General features: G+C 52.4%; 1 protein-coding gene across 1 annotated transcript in view; it reads right to left on the reverse strand.

Moving 5' to 3' along the window:
- Window positions 1-239: 239 nt before the first annotated feature.
- CD6 (CD6 molecule) overlaps window positions 240-25,017 on the reverse strand; it is a 40,250-nt gene continuing 15,472 nt past the window's right edge. Inside the window, exons 2-13 of the mRNA XM_024133344.2 lie at window positions 13,059-13,127; window positions 11,768-12,118; window positions 10,818-11,129; window positions 9,779-10,081; window positions 8,558-8,623; window positions 5,508-5,648; window positions 5,023-5,121; window positions 3,591-3,713; window positions 1,881-1,952; window positions 1,402-1,662; window positions 1,007-1,111; window positions 240-502 (exon numbers count right to left, since the gene is read on the reverse strand). Coding sequence (XP_023989112.1) covers window positions 438-502; window positions 1,007-1,111; window positions 1,402-1,662; window positions 1,881-1,952; window positions 3,591-3,713; window positions 5,023-5,121; window positions 5,508-5,648; window positions 8,558-8,623; window positions 9,779-10,081; window positions 10,818-11,129; window positions 11,768-12,118; window positions 13,059-13,127 — 1,967 coding nt within the window. The 3' untranslated portion in view covers window positions 240-437. The remainder of the gene's footprint in view (window positions 503-1,006; window positions 1,112-1,401; window positions 1,663-1,880; window positions 1,953-3,590; window positions 3,714-5,022; window positions 5,122-5,507; window positions 5,649-8,557; window positions 8,624-9,778; window positions 10,082-10,817; window positions 11,130-11,767; window positions 12,119-13,058; window positions 13,128-25,017) is intronic.

Below are 25,017 nucleotides of genomic sequence, written 5' to 3' on the forward strand. Positions count from 1 at the left end.
TGGGGCCTCCCTGCCCCTCGCAGAGTACCTCTGGGCCCTGAGCTGTCAGAGACTCAGGCAACCAAAGCCTCAGACACGTGACGGTCGGAAGGGGCCTCAGGAATCTTCCAGTTCAAACCTTCCACGCGGCCTGCCGAGCAGTGGCCTAGACTCTGCCTGTTCACCCCTGAGGCAGAGAGCTCGGCCCCTTTCAGAGGCAGCACCTCTTCCTTGGGGGCTGCTGTTTGGGGCTGGGGGAGGGCTGTGCTGGCAGGTTCTGTTGACGGATGGTGGCTGGGCCATACTAAGTGTGGAGGTTCCTTTCACGTCTCCAGGGTAGGACTCTCAGCTCCTGGGGCATGAGGGGGAGGGTGGGGGTTGGGTAGGGGGAGTAGGCAGAGCCAGCGTCCGGAGACAGGGAGCACACAGAGCCCACACAGAGCCGCGCCGGGCCCAGGCTAGGCTGCTCCAATGTCATCGTAGTCTTCATTGGAGGAGGAGTCAGGCTGGGCAGTGAGGGACCCTGTGTGGCCGGGAGACTCAGGTCAGTGAGAGGCCCAGTCATAGCTATGCCTGCTGAGCAGGGACAGAGCTGAGCAGGTCTGGGTCCACATTCCTCTCCCCCGGGACGCTGTGTGAGACCATCTTATAATCTTGTTCATGGCTACCTCCTTCACTAGAATGTCAGTTCTGAAGGCAGAGCCTTGTCTGTGTAGTTCAGGGCTCTAGTCCCTCTGCAGGGAGCCCCTCTGCTGCCACCATCTCCCCCAAGGGGCCATCTGGCTGCTTCTGCTTGAATGCCTCCACTAATGGGGAGCTCACTTCCTCTCAAGGCATTCTCTTTGAATCTTTCTCTGCCCCACCTATATCCATTTTCCCTACCTCCTTATATTCTTGTTTGCTTTAAAAAATCCCATTACTTCTCTTTTTTCCCCCGTGGGCCAGTGTATCCAGAGCTACCCCACTCATCCACCCTCCAGTCCCTCTCTGTGCCCCCTCCCAGAACCCCCTCCCCTGCCCCTGGCACCTGGACATCCAAACTGCTCAGCAGATGGGAGCTGGGGCGGCGGCTGGAAGTTCTGGTACCACTCTCCGGAGGAGGTGCTGGAGCTGTCATCAGCCGAGGGCCCTGCTGGAAACCCCCAGAGCCAGTCACCCTCTGCCAGCCTAGTTCACAAAATGCCAGAGCTGGGAGGCCCTCAAGACTCAGTAGAGTCAGGTCCTTAGCTTGACAACTGGGAAATGAAGGCCCAGAGAGGGGAGGAGACTTGTCCAAGGTCACACAGCACGTGGCTGCCGAGCTGGGACCAGAATCCTGAACTCAGACTGGCTCAGGGCTCCCAGCTTTACGCTTCCTCTGGCCAGGTCGGCTACAGGATGGGAGGCTGCAGCAGGCACACAATCCTCCTGGGCCCACCTTACCTGGAAAAGTTGCCTGGGAGCCAGCCAGCTCCAAGCTCAGGGGCTGCCCCAGCAGGGGGTTCCTCTCTGAAGAAAACACTTGAGAGCTCCACGGAGGTAGCCTGCTGCTGGGGCTGTTACAGTACTCCTCCCCTGAAGATGTGCTGGAGCCACTCTTGCTCCTTGGGTGGTGCTGAGGGCCCGTGGAGCGGGGGTCTGCAATGCAGTGTTCAGGGTTGGCAGGTGGGACCTGGGAGGCATGCGCCTCTTCGAGTCCTGGGCCTGAAAGAGAGAATCATGATAAAGAAGATGCAGTGCAGCAAGAGGGCTTTAAGTTAAACTCGAGAAAGAACTTACTGCCAATGGGAATTGTTAAAGTCAGGAAAGACCTGTTGAGGGAGGTTGCACTGATGCTTCTCAAGGTGAGTGACCTGCTAAGTCTGGAGGCAGGGCTGGCATCCTAATCACCCCCCTCCACGTCCCTCCCCAGCCTGACTCACCTTCCTCCAAGGGGGGCATCTGGAACCTGTTCTGCTGGACCTCTTCATCTGTGAAGCGGTGCCGCTGGGAATCTGCAAGCAGAGATGGCGGTGAGGAAGGAGGTGGGTAGGCTCCACCTCCTTGTCTGGGGAGTCCGGAGCAGAGGCTGGTGTTCTGTGGGATTCAGGAGGCTGAACAGGGCAGGAGGACAACCCTGATGGCTTAGCCTTTTTCATCGGATCCCAGGCTCAAGTCCTAGCCCAGGCAGACCCCGAGCCTCAATCTGAAACCGGCCTGGGGACAGGCTGCTTCTGGCCAGAAACCCTAGTGCCCTGTACCTCCCCAGCCCCAGCTGTCCCTCCTGCCACTTAAGGGAACACGGGGAGTTCTGCTTGGGCAGCTCAGGGCAGGGAAAGGCCAGATGTTGCCCCTGAGGAGCCTTCCCAGAGTGAAGCTGAGGGTCTGGAAGCTTTGTGTCCCGGGCTCTGCGGTACCTCTGCTTCAGAATCAGAGCGGTGCAGATTCATAGCATCTTAAGGACTTGAGCGTCTGGCAGTCTCAGTGTCACAGGATTTTGGACTCCCGGTCTTGCGTCTTACATGCCCGGACTCAGAATCTCACGTTCCAAGGACACTCATCTCTGTGGCTCCCAAATGCTGGACCATATGGCCCCGCAGGGTGGGATCATGCACAATGCCCCCCAGAGGCCCTGGCTCAGCAGGTGGGGCAAAGATGGCTGCTGTCCTCAGTACCCATCCTACTGCCCCGCCCCCGGTACTAGGAGACCTCTGGGCTCTATCTGGACACACAGCTGCCCAGGACAGAGGCTTCGTCTCCCCGCCTCTCTTGCAGCTGCTGGGTTTAAGTTCTGACGGGTGGAAAGTGCGTGGGAGCCGTGTGGGCATCCCTGGCCTCCTGCCATACAGGGTAGGGCACGCCTCACCTTCCCCCTTCCGGCGGCCTAGAATGCAGATATGGTGGGGAGCCACTCTGGACCGTGTGGACCGGGCAACGTCTTAGGGACTGCCGAGTAGCAAGAAAGGAGCCCGGGCCCCCTCCAACTTCTCCGGATGATGTCATTTGGAGTCTGTGTCACACACAGCCAAACTCTCATCCTAGCTTATAAAGGAGGTCCCGGGTGGGGCTCAGGAAGTTTCGCTGAGCTCCCAAGGGATTTCACAATAGATGTGAGAGTCTCTGCTCTCGTCCGACCTCCCGGCCTCGCGTGGGCCCTGCCCGAGCCCTGGCTTTCCTCCTTCTATATCCCCAACAGGCAGAGAACAGAGCTAGAGAAGCCGGATGAGAAGTGAGAGCTGGGCTCATGGTGGAGGTGGGCAAGGAGGTGAGATCGACGGGGCAGGATGGGACACAGAAGGGGTGAGAGCACGCGAGGAGCCCTCTGAACTGGAGCGCCTCGCATCCGACACAGACGCAGCCCCAGTTAGGTGAATGTCGAGGGCCTGGTCTTGAGACCTGCGTGACCCCAGACAAGCACGGGAGAGAAGGTGGTCCAAGGGGAAATGACTTGAGATGTCTCCAGGGTCACAAAGCACTTTGAAAACTTCAGCGCGGGACCACTGAGAGTCAGTCCAGTGGTCCCAGCGAGGGAGATGCCACTCTCATCATGCAGGGGTCACCGAGGGGGGAGACTAGTGCAGGCCCCCCAGCCAGCCGGGCCCTCTCCCCGGCGCAGGCAGGCGGGCCCTTGGGCTCCGGGCCCGGGCACTCACTGTAGAAGGTGGTCAGGGCCACAGGGGGCCGGCTGCTGAAGCCATAGTGCTCATAATCTGAGTCCGAGCTGGAGTTCGAGTCTTCAGGGGGCGGAGCCTGGACCTGGATGGGCAGCTTGGGAACTGGGGAGAGAACAGAGTAAGGAGCATGGCAAGGCAGGGGGCAGGAAGCTGCAGAGAGAGGCGGCAGACAGCGCGGACAGTGGGGCCCGGAGACAGAGGGGCAGGAGCGTGCCAGGCAGCCCATCTCGTGCAAGACCGTCGGGTCTGGGTTTTCCAAGCTCCCCCGCATCCATTTCAAACACGGGGAGCTAAGTCACATTTACTTACTTAACAAACACATAGTAGTCCCTGCATGCCGGGCACTATTCCAACATTTATAAATATTATCTCAGTTAATGCTCATAATAACTCTGTGAGGTAGCTAGGTTAGTGTCCCCATTTTATAGCTGGGGAAACTGAGGCCCAGAGAGATTCTCACGTTGCCTAGAGAGGCAGGCAATGTGGCTCTTAACCTCTAGACCATAATATTCGGTGAGTGGCTGCTCTGTGCCTACTCTTGTGCTCGGTCTGTGTTCATACTCTCTTCTCAAATATATGGATATCCTGTGTGCAAAGAATCTTTATAACATATGGCTTGAGTTTTTTTGTTTTTTCTGTTTTTTTTTTTGCGGTACGCAGGCCTCTCACTGCTGTGGCCTCTCCCGTTGCGGAGCACAGGCTCCGGACGCGCAGGCTCAGCGGCCATGGCTCACGGGCCCAGCCGCTCCGCGGCATGTGGGATCTTCCCGGACCGGGGCACGAACCCGCGTCTCCTGCATCGGCAGGCGGCCTCTCAACCACTGCGCCGCCAGGGAAGCCCATGGCTGAGTTTTGTATTGGTTTTTGTGTCACTGAACTCTTACAAATAAAGGCGATTTAACATCTTCATAATGCAGTGTGATTAAACTCGAACTTCTTCACCAGACTCTCAAGAGGTAATGCATTGATGTATCGTTAAAGGTGGATGATGATCCCATTTTTTTTGACTCGGAAAATATGAAATAAAATTATGTTCCAGAAAAATCTTGATGGGGCTTTGCAGGGAGGCTGATTGGGCAGAGCACTGGAAGAGGCAATGGTGTTACAAACCTACTGGCCAATTAGCAGGACAGAGCTTTCCTTTGAGAACCAAGTCCAAAATGCCCTGGGCCTGTTTTGGTCCAGAATTCAAAAGCTTAGAGTTCTAGAATGAGTGCACAGGAAAGTCATCAGCCTATCAAGGCCCAGACTGAGGTTGAACCTGCTCAAGGTCCCACAGCCACTCGTGGGCTGGCCCAGGTCTCATCTCCAGCTGGGGCACTGCTTTGACCTAAGCAGTACTGACCCTCGGAAAATATCCCCTTCTTGTCCTCCCCCGCCCTCCTCACCCCCAGGGTGGGTGACATCCTACTTTCTTCTTTGGCGATGGTGATGGGAACCTCTTGATGGCTTGTGGTCCCCGCTGGGGTGGTGGTGGGTAGGTGCTGGTGGTTCACCATAGCGGGGAGGGCTGAGGAAGGGGAGGCAGAGATCCTACAAGTCATTTTGTGCACCTTCCAGTCTCCCTGGTTCTGCTCTCATGGGGACACCTCCCTCCTCACCTCCCCCATCCCCAAACACCCTCAAACACACACACACACACACACACACACACACACACACACCGACACACACACACAATCTGGTCCTCCTGTGGACAACTTCTGGGGGGCATGCTGGGAAAATCCTTCCCATCAGGAGGTGTTTCTTGGGGCCAGGGCTGGGTGGCCATTGCTGGATCACTGCCATTCCTGCTGGGGTTCCCCATGGCTCATGTTCCTCTGGGAGGACTGTGCCTCAGGTCTGCTTCTTTTCATCCCTGGGCCTTTCCCGTGGCTCCTGGGACTCTGCACCTACCGTATTTTCCTTTAATTCTCAAGAGGATGATGGCTATGAAACTGAGTGAGACAAGAAGGAGAACTCCCAGAACGATGCAAGGGATGAGGAGCATTAGCTCTCGAGATTCCCAGTCCTTCATTTTCACCGTCACAGAAGATTCTGGAAGCAAGAACCCCAAATCAGGGAGAAAAAGGAAGGGACATGGACTTCTCCTTGCCATTCTCACCTCTCCTTCTTCTCTGCATCTGACCCACTTCCCTTTTGGATGTATCCTCCTCCTCCTTTCTTTTTTTTTTGAATTTTCCCATCTGCTTTTAGGTGCCTCGTATATAGTAGGTGCCTGGTATATAGTAGGTGCCTGAGAAACGCATATTAAACGAATAACTGACTGAATGAAACTTTCTCCTGGCCACGAAGCCAGGAGATCTGTCTCTGCTCAACAATTATTGAGCACCCACTGTGTGCCAGGCACTAGACCTGGGGAGACAAATATGATGGCAGTGTCACAGGCCTTGAGGGTCTCTGTCTAGTGGGAAGATTGACAAGCCGACTCAGTCCAATTCAGTAAGTTTCCTGCTGTGATGAAGGTATAGACAGGCATGTGGCCCTCCAAGCGGCACCTGATTCTCTACAGGGTAGACCAAGGCTGGATTCCCAGAGAAGGTGGCTCTGAGCATCTGCTGGCAGGAAACAGACCATCAGGAGAGCGAGATCTCCTTTCCTTGCCCCAGATGCGTCCTTCTTACCAGACATGCACCCTGAGGGCGGGGGTGAGGGCCATGGTTCCAGACCTCCCAGCTCTGCAGCCCTGGTGTGACTTCTTGCCTTCCCCTCCCTCTTGGCCTCACCCCTGCTGAAAAGAACCCAAAGCAGAGAATGGATGGAAGCTGCAGTGAGGCCCTAACCCTCATCATCCCAGAGACACGAACCATCTCCTGCTCAGTGCAGAAAGCCTGGGGTGCGCAGGCCACAGAGCTGGAGGAAGGGTAGTGACAGTAACGCAGGAGGTTGGGGGTATGAGATCACCCAGAGCCCCTGGCTGGTGGCAGTGTCTGCTCCCCCTGGGAGATTACCCCCCAACCCCATCCTCATTTTCTCCCCTCTCCCCTTCTGTTTGCAAATGGGGCAGACTGGGCTGGGGTAGGAACTGGATTTAGCAGCAGCAAGCAGGTGCAAGGGAGAGACTGGACTGTGGGGGGCTATGGGAGACCCGTGAATGTGGGCCAAGAGGGTCAGGGGCCGAGGGAGGGGCTGCAGAACCAAGGGCTGGAGTGTGCTCCTTGGAGACCGGCTCTCCATAAGAGCTCTGCTCTTCTGAGGGCGACATGGCTCCCAACCCTGACCTCAGCAACTGAGAGTGGACGAGGGTGTGTGGGTCCTGGCAGGAGCTCGTCCTCCAGTCTGCACAGTCCCCAGCATTTCATACCCTCTCTGCGCCCTCAGCCATTGCCAGGTTCCCTGGCAGGACTTGGTGCCCCTCTGTCCCCTCCCCAAGCCGCCCACCCACCTCTGGAGAGGGTCTGAGAGAGGCAGCCAGGAGCCAGGGGAAGGGGTAAGCCTGTGAATCCGGGCCAGCCCCTGTAGTTATCTCGGGGCTGCCACGGGGCTCCCTGCCTGGACTAAATAATCCATAAATAAGAATAACTGAGGCCCAGACAGTGCTTACTATGTACTAAGCCCTGTTGTAAGTACTTTATAAAAATTAATTTACTGGAGACTCACAACAATGCTAGGAGAGAAGTACTAGGATTATCATCCTCGTTTTATAGTCAAGGGATCTGAGGCTCAGAGAGGTTAAGAATTTCCCAACATTACACAGCTAGCAAGAGGCACAGCTGGGGGCTGGGCCCCAGGAGTTGGCTACACACAAGTGGAGGACAGACCAAGTGTGGATTCAGAGTTCAGAGCCTTGAAGGCAAATTCCAGCCGACACCGCTGGCCATCGCCTCACCCTCTGAGCCTGAGCTTGCTCCTCTATGTAAGGGTTGTGGGAAGACCTCCCCCAGGGGGCTGCCGGGAAGATTAAAGGGTTGGGAAATAATGACTGTAAAGCCCTGGCCGGTGCTCAGAACATTATAAACACACTGGCTGTTGCCCTCGGCGTCCCCAACCCCCTGGCTGGTGCGGGATCAGCTCCAGTTCTCTACAGCTCTATCCTCTGTCCTACAGGAGCTCACAGAGAGTGGGGAGAGGACTCCTGTCCAAGAAATATCAGGATTCAGGGAGCTGTGGAGCTGACATGATAGAGGCAGGCGAGGTGAAAGGAGCACGAAGCAGCCAGAGAGCCCCGGGGATGGTGGGGGGGAGTCACGTTCACTGTCTGGAGGTAGGGGATGGGGGACAAGCCGTCAGACCCCTCCCGCAGAGTCACACACACACTCACACCCCCCCACACCCCCACACACGCACACTCACACTCTCTCACACACACTCACACGCACACACACACGCACACACTCTCACTCTCACACACTCACACTCACACACACGCACACTCTCACACACGCACACACTCTCACGCACACACACTCACACGCACACACACACACTCACACTGACACTCGCACTCACACACTCACACTCACACACGCACACACACTCTCTCACACACGCACTCACACTCACACACTCACACTCACACACTCTCACACTCACACACGCACACACACACTCTCTCACACACACACTCTCACACACGCACTCACACTCACACACTCACTCACACTCACACACTCTCACACTCACACACACGCACACACACTCTCTCACACACACACACACACGCACACTCATGCACCTGAGCCTCTGAGAAACTGCATCCCCAGGGACACTCACCCACGGTGACCGGCTGACCACTTGCAGGCACTCACACACTCTCACACTCACACACGCACACACACACTCTCTCACACACACACTCTCACACACGCACTCACACTCACACACTCACTCACACTCACACACTCTCACACTCACACACACGCACACACACTCTCTCACACACACACACACACACGCACACGCATGCACCTGAGCCTCTGAGAAACTGCATCCCCAGGGACACTCACCCACGGTGACCGGCTGACCACTTGCAGGGATTTCAGAAGTGGACAGATTGAGCAGGCTCCGGGCACCTGTCAGAAAGCACTGTTCATTCACTCAGCACACGTGCCCGAGCACCTACTGTGGCCAGGCCTTGTGCTAGAAACTGGACAAGACCCACAAGTGGCTTGCAGCTGGGGGTGTGTTCCCACCGGGGCCCATGGCTGAGTCTTTCCCACACCCCACAATAAGGAGGATCTCATGGATTAAATGCCAGGAAGGTGTTTTGGTTTAAATAAAGGGCTAATGAAAGAATTAGCCCTTCCTTCTGTATAATCTGCTATAGAACACATTTCCCTTTTCCATCTAGTATTGGATTTGGTCTTCACACCTGCCCCAGGAGGTGGGAATCTGACAGTCTCGTCATTATCATAATCATTTGACTGGTAAGGGATGGGGCTTACAACGTCCCTTGGTGGATATTATCTGACTTCCCAGCTACCCTGTGAAGTGCCTGGTATCAGCATCCGCATATTCACAAGACAAAGCCTCCCAGCTGGTAATTGACAGAGCTGGAATTCATAGCCTGGTGTCTGACCTCCATAGAGATGCTAACGCTGTGTTTGTTTAACGCTCTTGCTTTTTCACATTTTAACACCTCAGAAATCGGGGTGATGACATCTATCGCTACAACTGATGGCACTTCAAGAGTTTATTTTGGCAGCATTTTTGCCCTTTATGGTACATAAAATACGAACAGTGTGACTTATCATCAATGCCATCTTAGACTTCGTGAAACCCAATTCATAGAGCAGGTGGGAGGCTCTGCTGAAATATATACTGAGTGCCCAGCAATGCCTGGCACCTGATTAGGGCTCCAGACACTGTGGCTAATATTATTAGTGTCTCCTAATGTTATTTTTATTATGATCACCAGCCCTGGGATGGCAAATTGGTTTTATCTCCTGAGTTGGCTCCAGTCAATAGGGAACACTGCTTCGCATATAACAATGCCTTAATAAAGACTGGATTCATGATTCTGGGACTGAGTCAAGGATCTGGGGAGAAGAATGCCCTGATTAATCAGTAATGTCTGCCTGGGCCTGGGAAGGGCAATGGTCCCTCTTATGCCAGTATTTGCCATTCCTGATCTAGCCCAAGCTGTTGTCCTTAGGCTGTGGATTCAGATGCAATTCCTGGTCCAAAATCTGGGGGTGGGGGGGAGTGGGGTGGGGGGGGAGGGATACCTGAGCAGAGGACCCTGGCTGCCTGTGATTGTCTGCAGAGGTTGGAGTTATTGAACCGCCAGAAGCACTTGGAGAGCGTGGGCTCCCCTCCCTCGCATGAGTAGTACATCTTGCCCGACAGGGAGTGTGGCAGCCCCTTGGGGACCCGGGCCAGAGTCCCACAGCCCAAGTCCCGGCAGAGCACCTTGGCCTCTGGTTCGTACCACGTACTGTCACACACTGTGTTCCAGACCCCTCGGAAGTACACCTCCACCTGCCCCTCGCAGGGGTCAGCGCCCCCGGTCAGGCGCCAGGACTGGTGCTCTGCAGGGGGTGGGGGGGGTCAGAGTCAGGTCAGGATCCTTTGGGCGGAAACCCTCACCAGCCCCGACCCACAAATGCAAGCTCCCCAGAGCCCGTCGGTCTCCAGATCTTGTGTACTCTCCCTCCTGCCTCTGTATCCCCTCCTCTCATCTGCCCCACCTGCTCCAGCTGACCCAGCTGCTGTCTTTTCCTGGCTGCTCAAATGTGGTCCTTGGACCAGCAGCTTCCGTATCACCTGGGATCTTGTTAGAAATGCAGAATTTCAAGCCCTGCCTCAGACCTACTGAATCAGAATGCACATTGGACGAGACCTGCCTCCCTCGCCATTCTTGGGCACATTAAGAAAAGCACTGGCTGGACCAGAACTTCCTGTCCTCATCTGGGCTGCCGACAGCCTCCACAGGGCCTCCAGCCTCCATCTCCTCTTGCTGTTCTGAACCAGGTGACCAACTCCCACTCAGAAAAAGCCTCACCTCTAATGTCACCTCCTCCAGGAGGTAGGCAGGCTTAGCCCTCCAGCTCTGGATTGCCTGCTGTCTCTTAACTCCACCTGGCTTCCTTTCTTAAGGCATTTGCCCCTCTCTCTCCTGGATTATGATTGTCTGGGTCTCATCTTCCCTCTTGGACTATGACCTCCCACGGGCAGGGACCATCTCTCCAGCACTAACTGCAGGCCTGGCACCCAGCAGGCCTCCAGGAAGTGTTGGATAACCGTGGTTCAGCACCGCCCACTGACCTGAGCACACCACGCCGGCGTCCTCCTTGTGGCCACAGTAGCCGTTTCCCGGCAGCCCCAGGCAGTCCCACAGGTAGGTCTCCGACCCGGAACAGTTCACTTGGTCCCGGTGGATGCGTCCTTGGCCGGGGGCAAAGTGCAAGCCGGGAAGGGCCCGGACTGCCCAGCCGCAGCTCAGTTGCCGGCACACCACGTGGGCATCGTCCAGGTCCCACGTGTCGTCACACACCGAGCCCCACTGTCCGTGCTCCAGCATCTCCACGCGGCCCTCGCACGGGCTGCCACCACCCACCAATTTCAAAGCGAGGTTTTCTGGGGATAGGAGGAGAAGGGGTTTGTGGATGTGAGGAAGGAGTGAGAGAAGGGAAGTGGCGCGGAGGATTGTTGGGACTGGGCAGGAGAGTTGTGCCTGGGGCTGTGGACCCAGTGAGAGGGGCGGGTAACCCAGTGGGTAAGACTGGGGAACACTGCCTGTCTGGGCTGGGGACCTGGGGTGCGGCGGAGGTGGGAAACTGGTCAAGACTGGGGACCCAGGGGCGGTGCTGGATACCTAGTGGGAGGGGCTGGGAGCCTTTGGGGCGGGGCTAGTAACCTGGTGGGCGGTGCTGAGGAATGGGCTGAGGGCAGGGTAGGCTGAGCGGCAGACTAGTGGGTGGGGCAAGAGACCGGATGGGCGGGGCCTGAAGAGCCGGTCTCGGGGCTGGGGAGCGGCCGCGCTAAGAGATCCTGGGAACCTCGCATATTTCTGTACCAGGGGGTAGAGGCGCGGCAGCCCTCCGGTGAGGGAACCAATTGTATTCGCGTCGGGGGTGTGTCGGGGTAGAAGTCCGGAGGGCGAGACTTGGGTCCAGTGGCCAGGGCTGGGGACAGGAGGCGGGGGCAGTGGCCGAAGAACTGGGAGGTAGGACAGGGAGGAGCCCGGCGGCGGGAGCGGGTTGGTCCGCTCGTACCTGCACAGGTGACCTGGACCGGCCTCTTGTCGCTGCTGCACGCGTGCTCCACCACCTTGCAGAGCTGCCATTCGGGGCCGCTGCACTGGACGGTGGGCGCCAGGGCCCACTTGGTATTCGGGGCCCAGCTGGCGTTTCCCGCGGCTGCACCAGGCGGCAGCGCCGGGGTCGGCAGGACGGGCTGTTCCAGCGGCTCCGCCCGGCCGCAGCCCAGCGAGCGGCACACGGCCTCGGAGGCGCGGAGGTCCCAGAGTGCCCCGCATGCGGGCTCCCAGGACTGCCGGAACCAGACCTCCACCGTCCCGTTGCAGCGGCTGCTCCCGTTCATCAGGCGGACCTGGAGTCGCTCCCCTGGAAGGGCCAGACCCTAGCTGAGCCTCGGCTGATTCGGATTCTGCCGACCTCAGGGATGGAGGGGGAGGCGGACAGCTGCCAAGGGTCCCACCACTGATATGCTGCGTGACCTTGGACCATACCCTACCCGCTCTGAGCCTCAGCCTTCCAGTCTGCAAAATGGGGCTGGGCTGCCTCATCCCCTGACCCTTTGGTCCTCCTTAGAGACAAGAGAAGGTAGGGCCGAAGGTGACTGGAGGTTAGGATGGGTTAGCCCTGGGGTGTCCAGTCCCCACAAACTCTTCTTTCTTGCCTCTGTCTCCAGAGTCACCCTTGTGTGAAAGGAGGGCAGGGTTCTGGGTTGAGAGGCCCTCTCCCCGGCTACGGTGGGTGCCATGCTTCTCCTCCCAGGCCCCTCCGCTATTTTGAGGGTACCACCATGGAGGCTGCCATTGTGACACCAGAACCTTGGAGGATGGACATGGGGTTGGTGATGGGGTTGAAGGTGGGCGGCCTCAGTGGCTGGTGGTTCCCCCTTCCCCAGAGCCCCTCCTGGGGGATCACCTCCTGTTTTTGCCCAGGGTTGCACACAACTTTGCACAGAGTAGGTCCTTAAATATCTGTTGAGTTAATTGAGGCTCCATCTGATGGAACCCCACCACTCCTACCACGTGTCCTTTAGCTTGTTCTCCACAAATCCCCTTTAAATGCCCGCTGAATACCTTGCCCACGTGCGCATGACCTTTCATCAGTGGCCTCCCAAAGATGGTAGCTCTAAGACCTCAAAGTGAATCCAGTCGTGGAGCTTCAGGCATTGGGTCAGGAAGGAGAAGTGTTGTATGGAGTCAGGGAGCCTCCCTGGTACCATAAAAGCCCATTTCCCTTTCCCATCACCGCAACAGACCACCTACTTGGTCTCAGAAAGCTGACTGTGAGCCCCGCAAGATTGTTTCCTCACCTGGCTCCAAGAGCTGGCTCTCTTCACTGGTGGTGTTGGGCTGGCCAGACGGGGCTGGACTTGGGTGACCTGAAATTAACCAGCAACAGCCGTGAGTGAGCTCAGGCCTGGAGGGCACACAGGTGCCTTGAAGGGTAGGGCGCACTTTCTGGAGCCTTCTGTGGCTACATGGGGCCTCTGGTAGGACAGGGTCCTCGACCTTGTGTGCACTTACCTCCTTTCGGGGTAGGGAAATTCTCAAGCTTTGGAGTTGCAGCATCCTGCACCTCATCTACTAATCATGCACGCATCCTCAGAAATCAGAGGAGAACAGAGAGGAACAGCTGTGGCTTTGGGGCCAGACCCACTTACTGGCTGAGTGACCGTGGAGGGGTTACTAACTGCTCGCGGCCAGAGTCCCAATTTGTTGGCAATAACACAAAAGTTTAGTGAGTCTAAAAGGAGGCAATACCTGTAAAATACTTCACATACAGAAGAAGCTCAAAAATGGGAGTTATTATCAGGAAAGACATTTTCGGTTTGGAAAATTTGGCTGAGAAATTCATACCAGACTTTAGGGTAGTTGGCGCATCCTGAGCTGGGACCCACTGGACTATGAAGTACTTTCAGACACTGAGAAACTAACATTTGCTGAGGACCGATTATACGCCAGGTCTTTGCATATGTTATTCCATTTTCCTTCAACAACACAGCGAGGTAGGTATTAGCATCCACTTTTTAGAAATTAGGAGAGGGAGGCCCAGAGAATAGAAATCAATTGACTGTGCCAGATTGTGTCCATTTGTCCCTCCAGAGCCTCTGTCCACTTTGCCCTGGGAGGCTGACCTGTTTCGACTAAATCAGCATCTTCCGGGGCACTTGGGCTTCTGTTGGGCTCAGCCAATGGGGAGTCGCAGCAGAGAGAGGAGGGAAGGAAGAGAGTGAAGTCGTGGTGTTTATCCTCCTGGTTCCCTCCCGGTGGGATCCCTTGGGCAGGTCGTGTCCCTCACCTGAAGGTCATTGGTCGTCTCCACGGGGTCACTTCTCCTTGACTTTCTCCTTCCGGGTCTCAAGGCCCACTCTGTGGTCTTTTCTGCTCAGGCTCAGGGTGATGACAGCTCAGCTGCTCCGAGCTCCTGGTTACTGCATTAGCCTGTCTAAATAGTCCTTTGCTAAATAAGACCCCTTCAAACTCCTATTTTGAGCGTGCCACCTGTTTCCTGTTGGGACCCTGGCTGATACGTGGCCTGAAGCCACCCAGCTAGCAAGTGGCGGAGCCAGGATTTGAACTGTCTCCGAGGAATTGGATCCATGCCGGGCAGGGATATTTCGGTTGGCAGAAACGTAAAAGGAAGGATATGGCTAGGACCGTAGTGCTCATAAAGGAGCTCCTCTACACTTCTGGGTTCTCCTCCCCTTAGGTTGGGGCCGTTGACGTCTAGGCAGAAGGACGTGTACCCACTGCTGGACCAAGGTAGGTAAGAGGCACTGAGCCTCTTCCATCTCTTCCTGCTCTGTTGTGGCCAAATTAGAGGCCCTGGGTTCCCGATGCAAAGACAAGGTGGAGGGGGATGTTGACCCACCTTGAATTTTGTGCAAGAAGTGAGCCTTTCTAGTGTTAAGCCGTGAAGATTTTGAGATGTACTTATTATCACAGCCTAGCCTGACCTGGCCTGACAGCTGCAGGGGCTGAAGATTCAGGCATGACTGCTACACATTCTCAGCCTCAGCTGAGAATATTCCATGGGCTCACACCTAGATGAGCGTACACACACACACCTGCAGACACAGCTCTCCTACAAGCATCCAACTGGGCTACTCCATCACTCAGACAGAAGTAATCGAGCCTCTAATTGCCTGTCCTCACCAGCTCCCCGGTTGGCTGCCCAGCCTGACCCCCTGAGTGGGAAATGCCTCAGAATTCAGAGCACAAACCCTGCAGCTAATGTCATAGTCAGAGCGAGGATTCAAATGCTCCCAAGTTAGGATTTCAGAATCCTGGTTCCCACAGCAATGGTCCCAGGGTTCCTGTGCAGTTGTTATTATTTCTACATGCGCTGGCATCGGGGGTGGGGGATGGAGGGACAGGGATGCTGGCTGCGGTGCGTGTGTGTATGTGGTTGTGACAGTGTGTGTACCATTATGTGTTATGTCTCTGCGTGTATATGTGAGTGTGTATGTTGTTTGTTTGTTTGTTTTTGCGGTACGCGGGCCTCTCACTGTTGTGGCCCCTCCCGTTGCGGAGCACAGGCTCCGGACGCGCAGGCTCAGCGGCCGTGGCTCACGGGCCCAGCCGCTCCGCGGCATGTGGGATCTTCCCGGACCGGGGCACGAACCCGTGTCCCCTGCATCGGCAGGCGGACTCTCAACCACTGCGCCACCAGGGAAGCCCGTGAGTGTGTATGTTGTTGTGACTGCCTGTGTGTCTGTGGGGGGCCTCTACATGCCTCTGTATACCTATCTCTGGTCTGAGAAACTATTTCTCATGCACAAAGGCACACATGTTTTCTGCTAGATCAGAAAACCCTGGAGGGCAGGGCCAAAGGCCGGGTCAGCCCCATACCCCCAGAGTACCCAACACAGTGTTTGCTGATTGACTGAATGAATGAAAGAGTAATAAATAAACTGCCGAGGCAGTTTATTGATACCAGATATACTCAAGGGTTTGTTTTCTGTGTCACAGGCATTTTCCTGTCCCCTATCCCAACAAGGGAGACTGGCTTTTGTGTTTTGACTTCTGTGCGCAGGAACAGAAGTTACCTGTCAGTCTCCTTCCATCCAGGCTTCGGTTCACAGAGAACCCAGTGCAGGATCGGCACTTCCCAGACCTTGTTACTACTGCCTTTGCCTGGCCCTGTGCTTCACACTTTTCTATAAATTTAATTCTCATTTTTGCTGCAACAAATTTATTTGAAAAGGAGCCTTTACCCTATCCTGTGAATTTGCTTTACAACGCAAAGATGCCGGAATGTAAAAGTATACACTGCAGTTTTTTGAACAGCAAACAATTGGAAAGAGTGAATGCCCATCTGTTGGGAAAGTTGCAGAATAAATATGGTCTATTTACAGCATTGCATCTTATGCAGCCTTTATAAAGAATGAAATAGGCTTATACCAGTTGAAGGGATTTCCATGCTCTGTTGAGTAAGGAAGAAAGATACAAAGAAGAAAATATAATATGATACAACTTTTGTAAAACAATGGCCAAAAAACCACTCTTACGAACTGGTATGATTATGTGAACATGGAGGAAAGTATGGAAGAACACAGACCAACTTATGAAAATGGGTAAATTAGAAAGGTGGGTGGGAATTCCCTGGCGGTCCCGTGGTTAGGACTTTGCGCTTTCAATGCCAAGGGGGCGGGTTCAATCCCTGGTCGGGGAACAAATATCCTGCAAGCCAAAAAAAGGCAACCCCCCTAAAAAAAGGAGGGCTTCAAGGGAAAGACAGAGCAGGGCCAGCTCCGTGGCCGTGTGACCTGTACTTAAGTGTCCTAGACTTGGTTTAATGCTCTGCCGTCTCCATCTTGAAATTCTTAATAATTTTGGAACAAAGGGTCCTGCGTTTTCATACTGCACTGGGCCCTGCAAATTATGTTGCTGGTCCCGGGGGTGAGTTATGCCACTGGGAGAAGAGAGGCGGGAGAGAGAGAAGAAACAAGTGGTGAAAGAAAGAGATGAAAGGCTGTACTAAGAAAAATCACATATACAGATGATTATACATAATTTTATATAGATTCCATCTATATAAGATTAGGTACAGAGGTAGATATGCAGAAAAACTAGAAAAGATAACAAGATAAATGGGCTTTCTGTATTGCTTGCCTAAAATACAAGGGAATTGTAAAAATAAGTATACTAGAAATAACGCCAAGTTAGAAATATCGAAAGACACGTCATCATCAAATAGAGACTCTTTGAGGAGATCAGATGATCTCTGAGGATGACAGAGCATTGAAAATAAAATAATTCAATACCTTTTTTATCACTTTGTTCAGTGTTATTTAATGCTCAGTTCCTTTACCACTTGAAATTCTCCTGTGCGTCCAGAAAACCATCTTGGGTTGAGCCTCACATTCTGGAAAGTTATGGACCAAGAGGGATAAGGGAGGGAGGGGAGGGTTTCTGACAGGGAGGCGAAAGAAGTTGGGAGAGCTACCCAGCACCCCCAAGGAAGGTGGCAGCTTTTTTAGGCTGGTCCCAAGCAGAGTGGAGCAGGATGTTGGCTAGGGCAGCAAGAGGAAGATGCCAGGGGAGGATGAAGTGAAGGAGACAGAGAATGGGGAAAATGAAAGCACTGCGGAGCCACCTTGCCAGGAACCCGAGAAAATGGGCCCCTCGTCCCCCTCCTGGGTCGCCCAGGCCCATGGGATTTCCCCGTAGCTTTTGGAAGGTAAGAGACACAGGGGGGTGTTCTCCCAGCCAAGGCCCCGGCTGGCCAGCCCAGTGTCAGAGCAAGGCTGGCAGGGAGAGTTTCAGGTCCCTGTAGGGGCTGTGGAATGCCGACCTGGCCACACACCCATACGGGGTGAGATAAACATCAGCTACCGCTGAGGGCACCCTCGGCCCTGGCTCCGTCAGATGTGCCGAGGGACACGTAGGCGCATACTAAATGCTCACCCCGTGGACGATGGATGCAGAGATGCTGTATAGAGGGGAAGGCACGGAGGAGCAGGGCTACAGAACTATGGGGGGAGGGACCCACAAAAAGAACCAGTGTGGGGAGCGTGGCAGGCAGCTTGGGCCAGAAGCTCATCTTTCTCTCCTTAATATCAGTGCAAAGTGTTTGTGAGCACGTGTGTCAACAGCCTTAGAAACAAAACAGAACAAACCAGCCCCTTTTGATCCGGTAATTCCACTTCTGGGAACCTATCCTAAAGAAACGATCCAGAATACCACACTACACAGCGGTTAGTGCCCACGCATCGGAATTCGAAAGTTCTCGATTCTGTTTGCTAGCTGAACCCCTTTCTAACTGTGTGACTCAGGCAAATCATTGACCTCTCTGAGCCTCGGTGGCCCTCCTGTAAAACAGGAGCAACAAGCACCCACGTTGCGGGCTTGCCATGAGGATTAAGGGAGATGGTGTAGCCGGGGCGCCCTGAGTGGCTGCCTTGTTACACAAAAAGCCTGAGGCCACGTGGCTTCTAATAGTTAAAAAACAAGAACAAAACTGGAGACAAGGAGACAACTGGATTGTCTAAAGGGGATCGAAGGATTGTTTAGGAAAACACAGCATGTTAAAAATATTTGCAAGGAAAAAAATCTACCAAGAGTTTTTAAGGATGTGAGGGGAAGCCCATGTTGCAAGGTTCCGTGATGGAAGCAGGATACACAGTTCTCTCTCCCAGGGCTCCCGCCCCAGCCTTGGCTTTAAGCTTCTGAAGGTCTTCCAAGACCCAGAGGGACCCATGTTCAATGCCTCGTTCTAGCTTCTCATCGTACCCTGGGCTTTTCCTCTGTGACCCCAGCCACAGGTGATTACGTATTTTATTTATGAGCAGTTTTGTGGCTGTCAGTCCCACTGAATTCTGAATACACACAGTCCCATGTGTATCCCAAGGCCCACAGACTCCCAGTGCAGTGGTCTCCCAAGTTGGCCCGGCTGCTGCTCCAGGGCACTGCTGGGGCGGGGGTGTGGTATGTCCCTCTCCAGGATTGGGACCAGGCCCCAGGGACTGCAGTGCCCACAGGTTTGGGAAGTGGCATGGGACTGTTGGCTGGGAGACCACCACGAGTCGTGTTCACGCAGACCAGCCTTTCGTGTCCTGAGCAAGGATGACGAAGGCTAGTTGAACCCAGGAGGACCTGCCTCCCAGGCTCTAGCTTGGGGCCCAGATATTCAAAGAGGGCAGCTGTCCAGAAACATCCACTGGCCCCTAGTCCTGAGATTCACTGGGTGGGCACTGGACTGCCATTCCCAGTTTGCAGATGGACATTTGGGAGACAACCAGATGGGTAACCAGTGTTCTATATCCATCCCACACCGATGGGAGCCGTTACCCATCTCAGGCATCTTGAGTCCAAAATGTAGACAGATAAGTGAAGGACTTTATGATTCTTCCCATTGCTCTGACGGGGAAAGGGGAGGCCCCAGGACATGCCAAGTACCCACCACAACTTCCTGGCACAGCTCAGTGATATAGCTGACATGTATTCAGTACTTTCACATACCAGGCCTTTTAAAAATACTTTAGATGAATTAACCAGTTTAAGTCTCACAGCAAGTCCACAAAGTGGGGAAACCAAGGTGCAAAAAAGTTTAGTAGTAATTTGCTCAAGATGACACAGCAAGAAAATGGCAGAGCTAGGATTCGAGCCCAGGCTGCATGGTTCAAGAACCCACACTCTTAACCACTCTATGTTGGGTTGGAATCCAACATCCTGGTTTCTGGTTCAGTGACTGACCATGCCAAAGGCGAGGGGCAGGGAGCTCTGACAACCCGGGTGGTCTTCCAGCTCTACCACACTCAGCCAGCCCTGAACTTAGATAGCCCACCTCCAAGGGTGATACAACCCAGCACTCAGTCAAGCCCCAGGGACCAAGTCCCAAAAGGGCCCCGACTCTGAAGATGCGCCGCCGTGAGGAAGCCGTCCTTCCCCAGGTCAGGAGCCCCTGAGATGGCATTCTGCTGCCATCCCCACGACAAGGACAAGGTGAGGTCCGGCAGCCCAGCCAGGAGCCGCTCCACCCCTTCCCCACCAACTCTCCCACACAGGCTGGCTCCGGCACTCCCTGAACCCCCTTGTTTGAATTCTGAGGCCATAGGAGAAACGGGTTACTTGGAAGAGTCAAGGACTAATAGCCCCAGGGAGCTGAGGGGGAGGAGCCCCGAGTGGGAGGGTCCTGGGACTACAGTGAATGTTTTTCTTTGAAAGACTCTTTGAGGTTGTTGATGGAGAGCAATTTTTTTTTTAAGTTTAATACTAGTTTTATTTACTAATAGCTAGTGATCTTTAGTGGAACAGTAAACGTCTGAAATGCTTTTTTTTTAATTTTTATTTTGTATTGGAATATAGTTGATTAACAATGTTGTGTTAGTTTCAGATGTACAGCCAAGTGATTCAGTTATACATATACATGTATATATTCCTTTTCAAGTTCTTTTCCCGTTTAGGTTATAACAGAGTATTGAGCAGAGTTCCCTGTGCTATGCAGTAGGTCCTTGTTGGTTATCTGTTGTAAATATAGCAGTGTGTACAAGCAGTCCCAAACTCAATTGTTAAAACTGGCAAGAAAAGACAGTCTATAATTCCATTAAAATTGGAAAGAAGCATAGCGCTGGCTCGCACAAATAGCTTATGACTTGATTCAGAGGGAATAGCTGTGTCCTGTATTTGAAGGGACTGGGAGAGGTTAGGTTGAGTTTATTTTGTCGCAGAGACCGAAGCTGTCCTGGGGGCTTGGTTGGACAGTGTGGTCCTCGCTTCCAGAGGTACCGGCATCAGTGTCTGTGTGACTAGACCAGGCTGTACCCACTGGGGACTTGCCAAACTCAGGCAGGTTGGGCTGACTTCTCCCCGCTGGGAACCCAAGAGAAAGTCAGCAACTTGGTGTCTTAGGCTTATTTAACTTATTTTACAGGATTTTTGTTTGTTTGTTTTCATCCTCTCTCATCATACCTAGGAAGGGCTTAGGGACACAAGGAAAACTCAATGCACAGGCTATGGACTGAATGTGTACGTCTTCCTAAAAATTCATATTTTATTCATATATGAATATATTCATATACGAATAAATTCATATTCGAAGCCCTAATCCCCACTGTGATGGTGTTAGGCAGCGGGGGCTTTGAGAGATAATTTGGGATAGATGAGGTTATGAGGGTGGAGCCCTCATGATGGAAAAAAAAAAAAAAAAAGAAAGAGACATAAGGTCTCTCTATTGTGTGAGGATACAGCAAGAAGTCGGCTGTCTGCAGACCAGGAAGAGGACCCTTACCAGACACAGCAGAAGCTGCTGGCACCTTGATCTTGGACTTCTTAGCCTCCAGAAAAAGGTCCTCAGTCACGCAGGTCAGAGAAATCCAGACTTTTTAGCTTGTATTTGTCACCGTATTATATAACAGAGGACGCTCGCCTGCACGACATCCTCCCTACGTGCCAGATTGAATTCCCCTCCTTTACATCACCAAACCCAGGGGAGGTAAAAGACAGCAGTTCACAGTCTGCAGTGAGAGGAAACTCAAAGATCAAATCAAGGTACACCACCGGCTTTGGGGTATGATCTGTTTCTGGAACTCCCCTTCCTGCTCTCATGCTCAGGAAAGTGAGGGCGTGTGAGCGACGTTTTCCTGAAAGCTGAGAAAAGAGTCTATTGCTGTTCTGCATTCAGTTCCATTAACACTTGCTGAACTTGTACCACGTGCTGGGGCCTGGAGTAGCTATTAGGGGAGTAAGCGTAAATGGGACGATCCGGGGAGTAGGAGGGTCCACAGCCTTCCCAGCACCAATGCACCAGCTTCACAGTTGCCACTCTTGGGAAATTTTTTTTTATTTTCAAGTTTTTTTTCTTGTCTCCTCAGTTACTAATAAAAGAACAGACATTTAATCAAAGAAGACGTACACCTGGCAAAGGAGCACAAAAATGTTCAACATCATGAATCATGAGGGAAATGCAACCGAACCATACTGAGATACACCTCCACACTTTTAAAACAGGTAATATTCAAAGTACTGATCATGCCAACCAAGAACCGGTGAGGAATACAGGGGGACTGGACTGCTCCCATACTTTTGACGGGAATACAAATGGGTACAGTCATTCGTTTAGAACCAGAAACCCTATGGTCATATAAAGAGTTTTATGTACATGTTCATAGTAAACTTATCTGTGATAGCCAAACTGGAAACAAACAGGAAATTCTTTTTTCATGATTTAGAGCGGAGACTTTGGGGACAGACAGAATAGTGATCCGAACCCATCTCTGTCGATCACTAGCTGTGTGACCTTGGGAAAGTCACTGAGCCCTGCTAGACTTCAGTTTTCACCTGGCACTGGACATAATACAGAAGCCACATTGGATCGCTTTGAGGGGGTGCATGGATAACATATATAACATGCTTAGGACGTGGTACATGGCCGCTTCCATTATGTCCCCCCACCCTGCTTTCTCCTGTTCAGTCCCCAATGGACATAGGAGGGCAGCTGGCCATTGACTATCTATCTATTCATTCATCCCAGGCATAATGATGGCTCTGAGGGTGCCTCAGTTTTCTCTGCAAAGGGACAATTCCAGTTCCCCCAAAGCTGCCTTCTTTCCTCTTGCCTCCCTGCCTTTCTTAGGAAGCTTAGCAGAGCTGCCTCACACTCACAACTCGCTATTCCCTTCCTTGGCTCTACAAACATGGTATCCAGCGTTCCTAGAGATGAGATGTGGACTGCAGTTGCCATGGTAACAGGAGTTCCTCTAAAAGCAAAGGCTCCTGTGGACCTGGCCCCAAGGCTTGCTCAGGTTCCCATGTCAGACTCTACCTTCTTTGCAGCTACCAGATGGTAAGATGGGACACCACCAAGCATAGAGAATCATGAGCAACTCATGATTGAGTTGCTCCAAGTGAGCCCAGCAGGCCAGAGACACTGGCCTTTTACAAGCCCCATTTTCTTGATCTCCCCGTAAAGAGTCAGACCACTGTGTGCAGGAGATGGACATCCAGGTTCCTCCTCTAGAATTCCGATTCAGTAGGTCTTGGATGGGGCCCTAGCATCTGGATTGTGTAGAACCGTCTACCAGGTCTTGGGCAGCAGAAAGGGCATGGGATTGGAACTGAACAAGCCTGGGTTTGAAAACCAGCTTCTTCCTTACTGTGGAAACCTTGGGCAGATCTCTTCATATGCCCAACTTGCCTCCCTCACCTCACAGGTATAAAAACCTCACAGGACTGAAACAAGATCACACAAAAATCCAATACCCGGCCCCAGTAAGTAGCGAAGAAGATCCTGCAGGATCAACAAGCACAAATGTATATATGTGATAGATGTGTGTGTGCATATGAGTAATAGACAGTAAAAGATTATGAACAAGATACACAGGATGATCATATTCTTGTAAATACAATGCATAGAAAAATGGCCAAAGAGACCTCATAAAGTTGAGGATGCTGATATCTTGACTCCAAAACGATACTTTTCTATATATAGCTTAGAAAAATATTCGCTGGCAAGTTCACATGCAGACACATACAGGGATTGTCACTGCAGCACTGTATATAATCAAAGAAAATTAGAAGTAATCTAACAGTTCATCAGCAGGAAATAATTAATGATACTATGTTATATTTATAGACTGAATTATTTTGTTAAAAGAATGAACTAGATCTATATCTATCCACTTGGATAGATCTTTGAAACATATATTGAGCAAGAAAAGTAAGCTGTAGAACAATACATCCAATATGATACCATTTGTAGAAAATATGGCACGTACTATCTATTGGGTATTGATACATTTTTATGTAATAAAAGTATAAAAACATGGAAAAGAAGGGTACACACACCACACTTTGGAGCGTGAGTGCTCTGGGGAGGGAGGGATAAGGAAATATTTCAGCAGCATCTGTATGGTTTTCTTCCTTATTAAAATAGATCTGAGCAAATATGTGAAAATGTAAACATTTCTTAAATCTGGGTGGTGGGGATGCCTAGGAGTTGTTGAAATACTCTCTGTACTTCTGTGTGTTTTTCAATATTTCTCTCTAACAAAATGTCTGGAAGATTCTATAACAGGGTGCTAACAGTTACCATTACAGGTACATTTCTTTGTTTTCCTGTAGTTGCTAAATTCTGTACTATTTACATTATATATAATTTTAGTGTTGAAAATGAAAACAACCGTTTTTTTAAATGACAACATATGTGAAAAAGCCTTTGTAAATTGCTTGAATCATATCAATGCCCCCTGCCAATGAGTCTTGTGTGCTTACATGGGTTTTTAATAGTTTTAAATTCTTTCATCTCCATTATGATGCTCAGAGGAAGGTATTATTATCCCCACTTTACAAATGGGGAAACATAGGGTCCAAGAGGTGTGGAGGAACTTTCCAGAACAACAGGGCTCACAAGAGGCAAAGCAGGGGATCTTCCCTCATAAGAGGCAAAGCAGGGGAACTTCTTATGAGCCCTGTTGGTCCCTTTCCAGAACAACAGGGCTCATAAGAGGCAAAGCAGGGGAACTTCAACTTCATAAGAGGCAAAGCAGGGTGAGGTGGTTCAGTGGTAGAGAATCCGTCTTTCAATTCAGGGGACGCAGGTTCAATCCCTGGTCGGAGAACTAAGATCCCATATGCCACGGGGCAACGAAGCTTGCGCGTCACAACTAGAGACCCCGAGTGCCACAACTACAGAGCCCATGTGCTCTGGAGCCCGCTGGCCAAAACTAGAGAGAAGCCTTTGTGCCACAACTAGAGAGAAGCCCACGTGCCGCAACGAAAGATCCCGCGTGCCGCAACTGAGACCGGATGCAGCCAATAAATAAATAAATAAAGGCAAAGAAGGATTTGAACCCAGACAAAGGGTTTCCTGGGCTGCCATGATTACACCTGTTCAGGAAGTTACTGCAAGAGAGGTGACCTTTGGGCCAGGGCTTGGGGTCTAGGAACATTTCACTGGGGCAGAGGCAGCAGATCCATATTTATTGAACAGAGAGCTTTATAGACGTCATTCAGAAGCATCATGATGACCCTGTGAGGAAGTGCTATTATGAAACCCGTTTAACTGACAAAGAGGCTCAGAGAAGTCGTTACTACTCCAAGGTCACAGAGCTTGGTGGTGAGAGAGCCAGAGTTCAAATCCAAGCATGTTCCCCAGATTCACTCTTTCACTGCGTCAGGCAGCTTCCACAAGTGAGAGAAGGCAGAGGGGCATTTTGGGTAGGGGGTACAGCACATGCAAAGGCCCGGAGGCAGGACAGGGCCTGCTGTGTTAAGCTAGAGACTCAAGTATGTGAAATTCAAGAATAAAATCCCCCAGAGTTTGGCCTC

This window comes from Physeter macrocephalus, chromosome 16, assembly GCF_002837175.3.
Source record: "Physeter macrocephalus isolate SW-GA chromosome 16, ASM283717v5, whole genome shotgun sequence".
NCBI lineage: Eukaryota > Metazoa > Chordata > Mammalia > Artiodactyla > Physeteridae > Physeter > Physeter macrocephalus.